General features: G+C 34.8%; 1 protein-coding gene across 7 annotated transcripts in view; it reads left to right on the top strand.

Moving 5' to 3' along the window:
* Positions 1-12940, top strand: part of STK33 (serine/threonine kinase 33) — an 80578-nt gene that overhangs the window by 52437 nt on the left and 15201 nt on the right. For all 7 annotated transcript variants that reach the window (XM_088145974.1, XM_088145973.1, XM_088145976.1 and 4 more), the window contains 5 exons: positions 526-630; positions 2181-2319; positions 4043-4131; positions 6970-7054; positions 10192-10267. In XM_088145974.1, the coding sequence (XP_088002100.1) occupies positions 526-630; positions 2181-2319; positions 4043-4131; positions 6970-7054; positions 10192-10267 (494 nt within the window). The remainder of the gene's footprint in view (positions 1-525; positions 631-2180; positions 2320-4042; positions 4132-6969; positions 7055-10191; positions 10268-12940) is intronic.

Genomic DNA, 12940 nt, shown 5'->3' on the forward strand with positions numbered 1-12940 from the left:
AGGTGATAATGCCATATTTACACAAAGAGAAAACAACAAATCGGGGAGCTTCACAAAATATTGTTTGTTTGATTATGTGGCATCAAATTGTTGTTGACTATTAGCAACTGCAGAGATAGATTTTCTTCATGATGATCTCTCCCTAACCTGGTCTTCCAATGGTGCACTCATTGCCACTGTAACTGAGTCTATCCACCTTGCTGTTCATCATCCTCTTCTCCTCTTCCCTCCATCACAAAATAAAGCATGAAATAGGCATTTAGGTGATTTTTTTGCAGACAGGGAGGATTCTGGGCAGTGATGGACATCTATATGGAACCTTTAGTGTTTTGTTGCTCCAACCAAACATCCTGTTGTACAAAGCTTGGCCATGCTGCTTTTTGTTTAGGCTCCTGCAGTGTTTGATAGTTTCTATAGCCTCAATTTTAAGCTGCTTGTGATAGAAATATATTTAAAAGAACAAACAAAAAATAAGCAAATTTAGCATTGTTTGTAAAAAAAAACAACAACTTTTCTCACATTAAGGCTGGGAGTTCTGCTGTAAAGCTTCTTGAACGAGAAGTAAGCATTCTGAAAAGAGTAAACCACGAGCATATAATACATCTTGAAGAAGTGTTTGAGACGCCAAAGGTAAGATTTCATAAATTTAACTCCCAGGGTGCAGTTAACATTAAGTGGAAAACAGGATATAATGATGGCAGATGGGTATGTTATAATTCAGTTGCTGCTGAATTCATATAAAATAGTATTAACCCTTCCCCAACCATGTTCTCACAGTTGGTATCAAAACTTTCTTCTCTATTATCTAATCCTATTTATTTTTTCCTCTCTTTGGTTATATATCTGTTTCAGGTTTGCAGCATTCAGATACCTTTTTCTCTGAATGGGTGTGAGATAAGCTTGTATATTCTGAAATGCATTTGGTTTTTTGCCAATTCAGATGCAGATGAATGTCAGATTATTCTTACATTAGTGCATTGATAACCATGGGGTGGTGGTGGTAAAAAATGGCGAGATGGCAGTTGTAGCTGAGTGAGTGAAGCCCTGTCCCTTTATATGTGCATCAACATTACACATATGTAAAAAAGAATAGGGCTTTGATTGTGCTGCTATGACTACCACCTTGCCTTTTTGACCTGTAGACCCTGGTGATTGTTGGCCATAATCCAGTACTTGTTTCCATTTGGATTGGTTCTAAATGCCACTATCTAATCTGACTCTCAATGTCTTATAAATAAAATGGACACAATAATAAAATAACAAATACAGCACAATCCCCCCATCCAAAAAAAAAGACATAAAACACACTATCCATCCACCTAGCATCACAACCCAAACTTCTTCCAGAAGAACTCAGTCTTCAGCTTCTTTTGGAAGGTGATCAGGGTTGGGGCTAACCTAACCTCAAGTGGGAGGCCATCTCAAAAGGCCAGCACTGCCACTGGAAAACACGCCTTCCCCCTTGGCCTCCTGAAAATTGGGAACAATCAGCTGCCTCTCCTGGCACAATTGCAAATTCCAGTGAGGAGTTGCATTCCTATAAATAACCTGGAACCAAGCCATAAGTGTTAACGCCGGCACTTTGAATTGCACCTGAAAGCTGATGTAGGGCTTGAAATACTGGCATCACATAATCCCAACAGTGACTGCTAGTGAGCATCTGGCTCTGCGTTTTGCACCAATTGAAGCAGTTAACTGAAGTTTTTAAAGGCAGTCCCATGTAAAGCACTTTGCTGCTAGACAAGTGGTGATGCTAGCGTGAGCCACTGTAGCAAAATTCTCTCACTGTAGATCCAGCTACAGTTAGTGCACCAGCTGAAGCTAGGCAACCCCCCCCCCCCGCCCAGCCATGACGTCCACCTGCTTAAGCAGGGTTCTAGGCCCCCCAAGCTGTGGTCTTGCTCCTTCAGATGTAGTGCTTCTACATTGAGAGTCATCAGTGGGGCCAAAAGAGTATAGGATATAGTATAGTAACATTGTAAGTATTGGGTGAAAGCTGTCACTCATGCTGAAGTTTCAGTATTAAGTTTGGAGCCATCAAGAGTTTGGGAACATGCTAGATAATTATTTGGAAAAACTATCCATTAAAGTAACTCCCACGTTACCTCTTCAGTTCAGTACTATGTAAGCTCAGATGGTGGTACATACACAGACATGGATATATTCTTTATTAATGTCAGCGGGTATATCTTGTAATGGAGTTATGTGAAGATGGAGAACTTAAAGAAATTCTTCAAAGAAAAGGTCAATTTACAGAGAATGAGACTCGGCATATAATCCAAAGTCTTGCATCAGCAATTGCTTATCTCCATAAGAAAGGTAAGAATGTTCATTCTGTACTGTATTTAGCAATTGCAATTTTCCTATTATCATTGTACTTTTAGCTGAAAATCATTTTTCTAATTATTTTGTTTAGTATAGTATGTAAGTCAATAAATAGTTTGTTCAAAGGTAGTAAGGAAACAGAAGTAGAATATTTTTAATAACCCTTACTATTATATCTTCATTTCTATGGATATAAGCTCTGGTCCAGAAAGTTGTTCAATAGGATTTGCACATAGATGGATACCTCTTTTCAGAAACAGTACCTCCATTTCATCACCTCCTGGATTAGAGCTTCAGAAAAGACCTGCAATGCAACAAGAACTACTACTGGAAAGCCAAAGAAAACATACAGAAATAAAACATGGAATCCCTTACATGCGGCTTTGCCTTTCACCCAATTCATCTTAATATTGTATAAAACATTTGACAAAATATCCTTTTCCTATATCGTGACATTATAGACTGATACAGAAATACCAGTGAGATTAGCAATGAAAGTGCCATTTCCAGAAATAATTGCATCCACTTCACAGCATACTTAATCATGTTTGGGCTTTTCATTCTTATCAGTGTGAATTTGGGGAAAGGTTCATATGGATTCTGATTCTGGTTAATGTTAACATGATCAATGTGAGTATTTGTGTGTGGCTTAATCTTGATTAAAAGAATTGGGAAGATATGCTTTAGAGAGAGAAGGGCCATGAGAAGAGACTACAGTATATGTTTCCAAGATTACCTCCTAATTTGTTCACCTCAGTTTTGAATACACAGTTGCTAGGACAATGGTAATTCTTATTTGATCCATACAGTAATGTTTTGTTCATTAATATTTTTAGAACTATAGGGTTCAATGGATACTATCTCATACCTTCCTTGGGTCCTGTCATAAAGCTTTCCTCCATCCTCTTTGGTGGGAAACATGGAATTGGAACCTTTTACTTAATGGATGCTGGTGAATCATCACCAGCTTCTTGTTCTCCTTTTGCTAGGTGATGCAGTACGGAGAATTTGGGCCCCATCTTCAGCATTTGGTCATTCATTCTCCCTCTAGTCATTAAGATATAGGTCATTAGAGAGAGGTTGAATGAGAGTATAGAGAATTAGCTCACACTGTTTCAGACAGGGTCATGGAGCCCCATCTTTTCCACTAGGATGTTCAGAGAAAGAGACACACATACATATGTGACACAATACTATTGTCAAATTTGTTATAATTTTTCAAAGAAAAAATCTTAAGCAAATGATAGAAAACAGGAAATGGGCAGTCCAGGGTTCAGCTATGAATAGAAGCTGAAGTAGTGGTGAGATGGAACTGAGTAGGAAATATGTGCTCATCTCAACTTTTTTTTATTTTTTGTGTTCCTGAACATAGAAAGCAAACTGAGTATTTTTATTTGAAAATACTAATTTTATACATTGGTGCTTTTAAAATAGTCATGTGACATGTTCTTTAATGTGATAAAATATATGCAGGCTTCTCTTTCATTTTATTTGAAGAACAGATCTAAGTTTGACCGAGGCTTGGAATGTACAAACGCTGTTCTTTTTTATAAAAGAAAGAATAGCATCTGCTTGTATGCATTAATGTAGAATGAAATGCACTGAAAGTGTATTTCATAAATTACTCAGTCAAAAGGGTTTTAAAACATTTCTGTCAGAATATTTTTCAATGCATTTGATAAATAACACTTTTACTTTTTGTTCTCCATCTTGACAGATATAGTTCATAGAGATTTGAAACTGGAAAACATTTTAGTTAAAAGCAGTGACATTGATGAACAAAATGAAATGAAATTAAATATAAAGGTAAGAAATGGTAATACTTCACTTTATACACTACTTTTGTTGTGTTGTTTTTTTCCAGATACAGGTATCAAAAGTCAGTTTTCCTAGTGAATGCCTATTAGTAGCTTTTAAACTGAAGTGTAATGGTATAATCAAGCCAAAAAATAAGGTTCTGACATAGGAACAATTGACAAGAATGTGGGAGTCAAGTGCCACTGGTAAAACTTCTTATTGAACAAAGAACAGTATAGTTATAGGTCATTTGTAAAGAAATGTTTTTAAAAGTATACTTTATTCTTTTTTGTTCACTTTTTAGATAGAATTTTAAACTGTTAGCAAATGTAAGCCTGGAGAGCCATGATTAGTATGAATTATGCATATTGGCAGTTTAATTTAAACATTTTAATAATTTTGAAAAGTATAGTTTTTACATCCCAACTACTTTCTACTTTATGGACTTTGGATGAGTATTTACTGCCAAAATGCATTAACTGACTCAAGAACTTACACTTATTTATTTATAAAGAAATAATTGGCCTTTGATAAATATAATTACAAAATGCTTACTATTTTTATAGTTGCTTTAAAATGGCTGGGAGGATTTAATAAAATGTCTATAATGATATCTAACAGTAAGGTACATTTTGTGGCAAGTAAAGCCACACATTATGATCAAGTGTATTTTATCTCCATGAGTGTTCTGCATGAATCAAGGCTTCTCTTAGGGCAAATTCATACTTCTCTTCATGCCTTTTGATTCTGCATATCCTCCTGCTTGCATTTCTGGGGAGAAATGTATGATCATTCTTGGGTTTGAGGAAAGGCATGTTTGTGTGCTAAGGCAGACTGTTGTGTTTTCTCTTGCTCTAGCACAGTCTTGACTGTGTGCTGAGACTGTGTGGCCTTGCTGTGCTCTTTTAGCGTTAGCTTTCCTGGACAGTCCTGATGAAAACTCTTAGAAGAAATGATGCTACAGAGAAAGCACAGACACCTAAAGATATAATCATGTAACAAAAGTAGCTGAGATTTTCAAAAATATGCTGTCAGTATTAGTTCCTTAGTGTTATTTTTCTTCTATTGTATAGGACTTTGGCATAACCCTGTTCTTTGTTTGCCAGCAATAGCTGAATGCAACATATTGCAGGCAGAGTTATCCAGCAGGAGTGCCTCCTTTGCATCAGGACATATAGTTCTTGAGTCCAGTGTAGCAGGCAGTTTCCTGAAGATGCAGAAATAAGCTCTGTGTACAGGGAAGCAGGGACCACAGACTACCTTAGCCAGGCACTGAGACAGGAAGAGAAAAAAGGGAAGAGATAGTAAGTTGGACAAGCCTACTTCCCTCTTCTCCTTTCTGCCTCCATCCACACAATAGCCCTTTCAAGGGAGGTAGTATTGAGCAATGGATAGACATTTCTTTTGCCACATAATATCCCTGGAAAGAAAATGGAAGCAATATCACTTCCCTGCAAAGTTGAAGACACGATTTGTGGTGCAACAGTAATAAAGGCGGCAGTTCCACTGCTAGGCTGCTTTAGTTTTCATTAAGTAAGTAAAATGACCGCTGGTGAGTTCATGGATGTCCCTGTTACTTTTTTGGCAATGTTAAAGAATTGGTTGTCACTGTCTTCTTCCTGGATACTTTTTGACTTCCCAGTCTTGCCTACAGCCCTGGGATTTCCTGGTGATCTCTTGTCCAAGCGCTACCCATGTCTGCCTTTGCTTAGCCTTTTTGAGATCAGCCAGAGTCTATTAGGTGCTTCTACCTACTATGATAAAACAAGAAAACAAAGGGAAAAATAACACCCCCCTCCCCAAAGTAGGAATATAAAACAAATTTGCTGCAGAGTTCTACAGAAGCAATATATGCCATTGCAGTCTGCTACCATTTATCATCTTCTGGTCACAAAAAAAAAATGTATATATGTATATGTGTGTGTGTATGTGTGTGTATACACACATGCACACACACGCTTGCAAAAAAGTGATGTTGCAAAAATTTCCATTGTGGACATTTATAGTTTGAAATATGCATTAAGGAAATAAATGTTAAACCTTTATATGCTAAGGAAAATAGCATATGAAACTCTGCATCAAGGCAAGTTGTGAAGGAGAAGTGTGTATGGATTTTTGTTATGGATTTTTAAAAATGTAGAAAACCAAGATGGAGTGGAATAATGCATATAACTACTGCAGACACTATGACTGGCATGTATATGACTGACACATGATTGACACTTTTTACCTCATTATGTCCTTTATGTCTAAAATCAAACATACAGAAAAAGGACATTTCTTTGGCAGTCCTTGAAACACAGGCTGTAAGGATCCTTGGCTACTTGGATTCCCTGAAGAAAAATATTCTCCAGCCCCCCTCCTTTTTCCCTCTTTCTTGATTGTATACAGAATGCACACAAATAAAATGTATGAAATGCTCCCCAAATTGAAATATTCATTTAGTTCCTGAATGTCTTTTACTTCTGTTTTAGCTTCTACTCAGTTCTAGTATCTTCTATATCACATACTGCCTTTGGACCCTTAAATATAATGTAATTATAATTATCTGTCTTTTAAAGGATGTTAATGCAGGTACTGCATTTGTTTTTCCTGAGTCTCTTGAATGCCCACCTTACTTTTATGTATGCACAAATGCTAATGCAATTTGCAAAATAAGGTTAAATTGGGAATATTTATGGAAGGCCTGATGCAATTTCTGCTTAATGTGCATTATTATAGGAAATCATTTGAGAATTTTTTTTTGCTCTCCCAACGTGGTTTTGCTCTGAATATTGAAATCTTAAGAGAAATAAAAAGCTACATCTACATATCAGCAAGGAAAAAACTGAGTTATGTTTCTTATAGGTAACTGATTTTGGTTTAGCTGTTCAAAAGATGGGAGGTAGTGAAAGCATGTTCCAGTCTACCTGTGGGACTCCTATCTATATGGGTAAGTCTAGTGCTTCATATAATATTTCCATTAAATCTGAACTGATGAAAGAATAGCATTATAATGAATTAAAGTTTTGTAACTATCAATACATATGTCGGAATATGTTAATATTAGGAGGCTATTAATTTATATATGTACAATTATAGCCTTGCTCATGGCTTACAGATACATTATTACAATAATAAGTTTGAAGCTATGCAACTGTTGGTAGTTATAAGTATATTTTTACCAACAGAAAGCTTCTTCAAATAGGGCTGAGTAAGCTTTTTAGAATGGAAACAATGATCTTGAAAGAATAAAAGTTTGCTTCTGGTATTAACATTCAGAAGCATGCTTGTTACAGAAGGCTTTCCTATTCCTTTTTTTCCTTCTGCATCTTTGGGAGACCTGGAGTCAGAAGATCTGAGATAGCATGGTAAAGAATGAAGTGGCTAACAGTTGGTAGTGGCTGCTTGTGTAAATAGTGTCACAGTTCATATGAACAGACTTTGCATAATAGTGGGCAAGACCACATTATGACAACATAGGTCTAGCTGTCCTTTTTTTTTTTTTTTGCTGGAGATAAAACAGAGGAGAGCAGGAGTTTGCAATGAGCGAAGCAAAATGCCTTGTTGCATCAATTGATTTTTACTTGCACAGACATTTGTATTCCATTTTCATAAACCTGCCTGCAATGTTTGATTCAGTTCAACGGGATTGCAAATTGTTAACATTGTTCCACATTGGTTTGAGTAGGCATAGTCTTTGAGTTCTTAGAACGTTGCTTGCAAATACAATATGAGGAATGAAGTTGAATTTAAAGGACAAGCTGACTAATTCTATTCCATTTTAATAGGATATTTGTAAAGACTGTCAATTAGCACCCCACTTATTCAATCTCTCTATGAATAATAATGTTTCCTCAGTCTTATTCATAAAATAGTGACCATGAAGCTCTCTGTTTTACCTGACTTCAAAAAGAAAAAATATTAAAAACAAATAGGAAATCTGTAAAAGTATCTTTAGGTCCTACGACGTTTACACTTGGATGACAGAAAGCATATTTGAGGACTAGTTTCATTTTGGAAAATTCCTTTTCTGAGACTAGCCATGTCCACCATGGCTTCCATTTTGAGCGTGTGCCCATTATATAGTCTCAACACTCAAGATGAGCCCTCAACACAAAACAATTACTTACTCCCGCTCTGACATTCAGTGTCTGATGTCAATATGCATTGCATATTAGATGCAATATGCGGTAATACTTTAAAAATATTATGATTACTAATTTGCTGATTTTTATTAGTCATTTTAGAAACTTAGCTGAAAATGGGATGTGACTGTTCTTTAGGTGCTTTTACTTTCTCACTGTCTGCATTTATCAAATCAAGGAATGGATATAAAGCTACATCTGTGATTAGACAAGCTATAAGTTGGACTGAGCATTTGCAGCATGCTGGTCCTATGCCTTGAAAGTAAATGTAGTAAATGTTCATATGAACAAGTGCTAACACAATCCGTTGTCCATGCTCTTGCTGAACTAGTGCCTATAATGAGATTTTTGGATAACAGCTTACATATTTCTATGAAAAAACCAAGTATTACTATATCTGCATTGATGGCTAGAAAAATTAGGATTTAGTGACACTGAATGAAGATTTTTATTATGGAGATTTTCTGTTTTACAAGTAAATGTTGTGATAGTCATTTTTGTGTTTGTCTTTTGTTTGGTAGTCTGTATTTTAAGCTGTGTTATATTAGCTTGGAGTAGAACTAGGATTTGATTGTACTTGTGGCATATTGGCCAAAATTAGTCAGAATGGAATAGCACTATCCCTACTGTTAGCAGAGAATGCTACATCAGGCCTGGGTATGGCTAAGGTTGGTTATTTAGTCTGTGCCTTCTCTATCTTACTAAAAACTGTTATGTGAAAACTTCAGTTGACCCAAGCCTTGATGGGTGGCAAAGGTCAATATCTATGGGCCCATCTGGTGATGAGCATGGCATATGGAGATGGTGATTTGGAATGTAAGAGAAGTAAATGGCAAAGAGCATGAGTTAATGAATGAAATTAAAAAAGATTATATGTTTGTCAGAAAGTATAAGCTGGTGTTAAGTAGGTTGGTATGTGTATGAAAATAGGAATCCATAGATTAATGATAGTTGCAAGTGACACTTTAGTAAATGGTGATAAAGGAAGACATCGAAATGAAAATTCTGCAAAATTCTACATTTATGCAATCCAGGGGTAAATTACTGTATTTTGTTAGTTACATGATATCAGCACTTTGAGGTAGGTCAGGCCAGGAAGATACCCAAGGACTAGTTGAACTCTATTGTTGTAAGATATACAACAGTATCTTGAAAGCCTAACAGAGTTTCCCTATGCTCCCTTTTATATCAAACAGAATCAACATGGGGTTATTTCCTGTTTTGTCCAGAACAGAATATTATGATTACTAATTTTGAAAGTAGTTAGGATCTTCAACTGTAGTGAAGGTTGGATTAAGATAATTTCTTATTCCAAAACTGGTAATCATAGATACAGGAAAGTGTGACTACATGCTTCCTAGATAGCTTAATCACATCCCACAAGGGGAAATGCTCATGCATATCTTTGCTTAAGCTAAGTTATACCCATTTGAATTAGGTCAGTGGAGTGCTGGGTATATTTACACATTTTCTGAACATAAGATGTTTATAAAACAAACATATGAAGCAAATTAGCCCAGTCAGAAGATTTTTGGGAAGATTGTTTTTTTCAGTGCATGTTGTACTATTTGGGATTTGCATGAATATATTAGGGGAAGAAGCCTTTCTGCTTTAAAACTGGTATATAAATCTATGTATTTGATTTTCAAATGGAAATGTATTTGGTATTGTGAAGGATTTGAAGTCAAAATTTTGGAATAGTGTTTTCACAATTTATAAATAGAAGGAACACCAGCAACAAAATTAGTCACAGTTACCATAATTCCTAAACGATCAAAGTGAGGATATATTGGCATGGATTGTTTAGGGCTATACATGATTAATATCAACATCTGCTTCTTTTTTTTTTAGGGCGAACAAAGTATATCTCATCCATACTGCTTTCTTCTAAGCAGTTAAAAGTATCTGTATGTTTTATTAATTTTTTTTTCTTTGTTGGCAGCTCCAGAAGTGATAAGTGCACATGACTATAGCCAACAATGTGATGTCTGGAGCATAGGTGTTATTATGTATATGCTGTAAGTAGTTTATATACAGTAAAAATATCATTCTTAAAGAAGGCAATATTTGTCAATTATTGCTTGACTGGTGTTTTTCATTGGTTAAATTGTCTTTGCTGAGTCCTTTCTAAAAGAAATTATTAACCTCAGCTCTTAATAGTCTCAAGTAAGTATTCTCTGAATCACAGCTGAGAATGTATATATATAAACTGATGCAACGAATCAGAATATTCTTGACTTTTTCTGGATAGAAATAAGGATTTGTGGGCATATAGCTTTTCTTTCTGTGCTGGTTACATTTGATAAAATGGAGACTATTTGCCAGAAGTGTGGCTGCTGAAAGCATTTGTTTAAAGTGGGTGTTCACTGTACTACATGCATCTTTATTCTAGGGTAGAGCCAGATGTAAGTCATGCTTCATGTCAACCCATTGAAAATGGTTGTGTTAACTTAAATCCCACTGATTACAATGGATCTTTTTTTAATGTGACCAAATCTGGATTCAAGCTACTATCTATAATATTTATAAACAGTTCTGCTATATAGATCCTGGGTTACTGTTTTATTCAGTTATTCATAAATAAGAAAGGGTAATATTTTAATTGAACAAACAAAATCCAAAGTGTTTTATGCAGTAAACTTGAACAGTAGAAAACTTCTAATCCTTAATTTTTGTATTTAAATTTGAATTAAACTAGTCCAAATTGTAACAAACAGCTGATGAGGAAAAAGACCATGATGAGACATAACAGTGTTCTTTCCTATACTAAACTTGATTAGACTGCTCTTCTTATTTGAGACTTTGGTAGTCAGTATTGGTAACTGAGAAGAGATCAATCAAGTAGAAAGAACAAACTTCTTCCCAATAAAGCTAATACTTTCCCAATAGTTATTCTTCCAATTTATCCAAAATAGTTCTTCTGCATAGTTTTATTGCAGTTTTATTGCTTTTTTAAAAAATTGTGGCTCATGGTGTGTTCTGAAACTTTAATACTGAGGCAGTACCAATTTTATGATCATAGTTTATAGTATTAATGTTGTTGTGCCATCTTTGTACAATATAGCATAGCTGAATGTATTATACATTGGATTGGGGTAATTTGATTGGTCAGTAAGAATTTCATGCTGCTTCTGCAATCTGTACAATTCACAGACCTTGTAAAACAAAGAGCACTGAATTGTGTTGATTTTAGTCACAGTTCAGGAGTCTTAACATTATACTTTAATTACATGTAAATATTTTAAATTGGCATTGTAGAATCACAATAGTATTGTAACAATGTTACTTTATATTGCCCCTCTTCCAAATGACAGTTAAAAAAATCAAGCATAGTAAGAATTAATAGAATATACATTCCTTTTATTCTGTTTGGAAGATATATTAAAAGATACATAAAGTATTCTTTAATTTTCATACAGTTTTTATAAGCAACTCACTCTATCATTGTTAGATGGTCTTTTTAGCTATTCTTGCTAAGTGAATGTTTAATGTTGCCATTGCTAACTAATGTGCCTAGTAGTTTTTAATGTATCTGTATTAACCCATTAGCTGCTGAACCAATTGCAGTAATAGAGACGGCGTACTTTCTCTTAACAGGCATATCTGTTACACTTGGCTTGACCTTGTTATCCCTAGAAAATCCAATCTTTCAAATACAATATTCATTTTTCAATGAAATGTTGAGTTTCATTGGATGTTATTGTGTAGTAGGATAGGGTCTCTATGGTGTCTTTTATTGTAATGTAGTTGCAATTTATGGTCCATCTCTATTTTAACATAGACTAGTAAAACAAGAGACAATTATCTTTTTATTGAGTTCCTAGTGGGTTGAGTTTGGCATGCCCTCATGGATCACAAGTTTTACAGGGATAAATTAGCAATATCTCTGGTCAGTATTTTTATCACTGCATTCTGAAAAACAGCCATACTTCCAAATAGGAACATTTTGGGGAATGCTGAAATACATCTATTTCCTATTAGTTTTTGATAATGCTTCTCAAAATGTTTTGTTATTAATTTACTTTTTAATTTCTAACTGTGTCTCAGTTACCTTTGTTTGTACTTCAACAATATTATCATGGAGTTAAATTGGATTGATTGCATAATGTAAGAATGTTTTTTCCATTCACTGTGAGCCCTACTTGACTGGGATCATCTGTCTGACTGATTCAGGAAGTGTTGCTCTCACTCAGTTTATGTCATTTAATTTTAATGATAATCAGTAAAAATAGGTTGGGTAATATGATGTCACATTTTACAACATGATTTTCCACTGGTTGGATCACTCATGTGACTAATCCAGAAAAGCAGAAGAAGTCATAACCTACCTTAATATAGTGCAACATTACAAATTATACAAATAAGAACAAGAAGATTAAATAAGCAAATGTCCTAAGAAGAATTTTGTGGAAATATTTTAAAAATCCATTTCCTGAAACAGTTACTTTTAGACTGAAAATTGAGATGGAGTAACATTGAGCACAGCCATACTATGAACAGGTATAGATCATAAATTTGAATTTATCCAGAGAATAGTAGAGAAAGAGAGAGAGATTTGAAAAATAAAAAAATCTTTGAAATGATTAATAAGGTAAAGTAAATTGAAAATAATTACTTTGGGCTTTCCATTAAGGAAAAAAACTGTAAAATTTACAGTTATAATTTTACCTTATAATTTAAAGTGACAGACA

The sequence above is a fragment of the Python bivittatus genome, unplaced genomic scaffold (assembly GCF_059951505.1).
Source record: "Python bivittatus isolate LINGU-HERP-01145 unplaced genomic scaffold, Pbiv_v1 ctg000480_np1212, whole genome shotgun sequence".
Lineage (NCBI taxonomy): Eukaryota > Metazoa > Chordata > Lepidosauria > Squamata > Pythonidae > Python > Python bivittatus.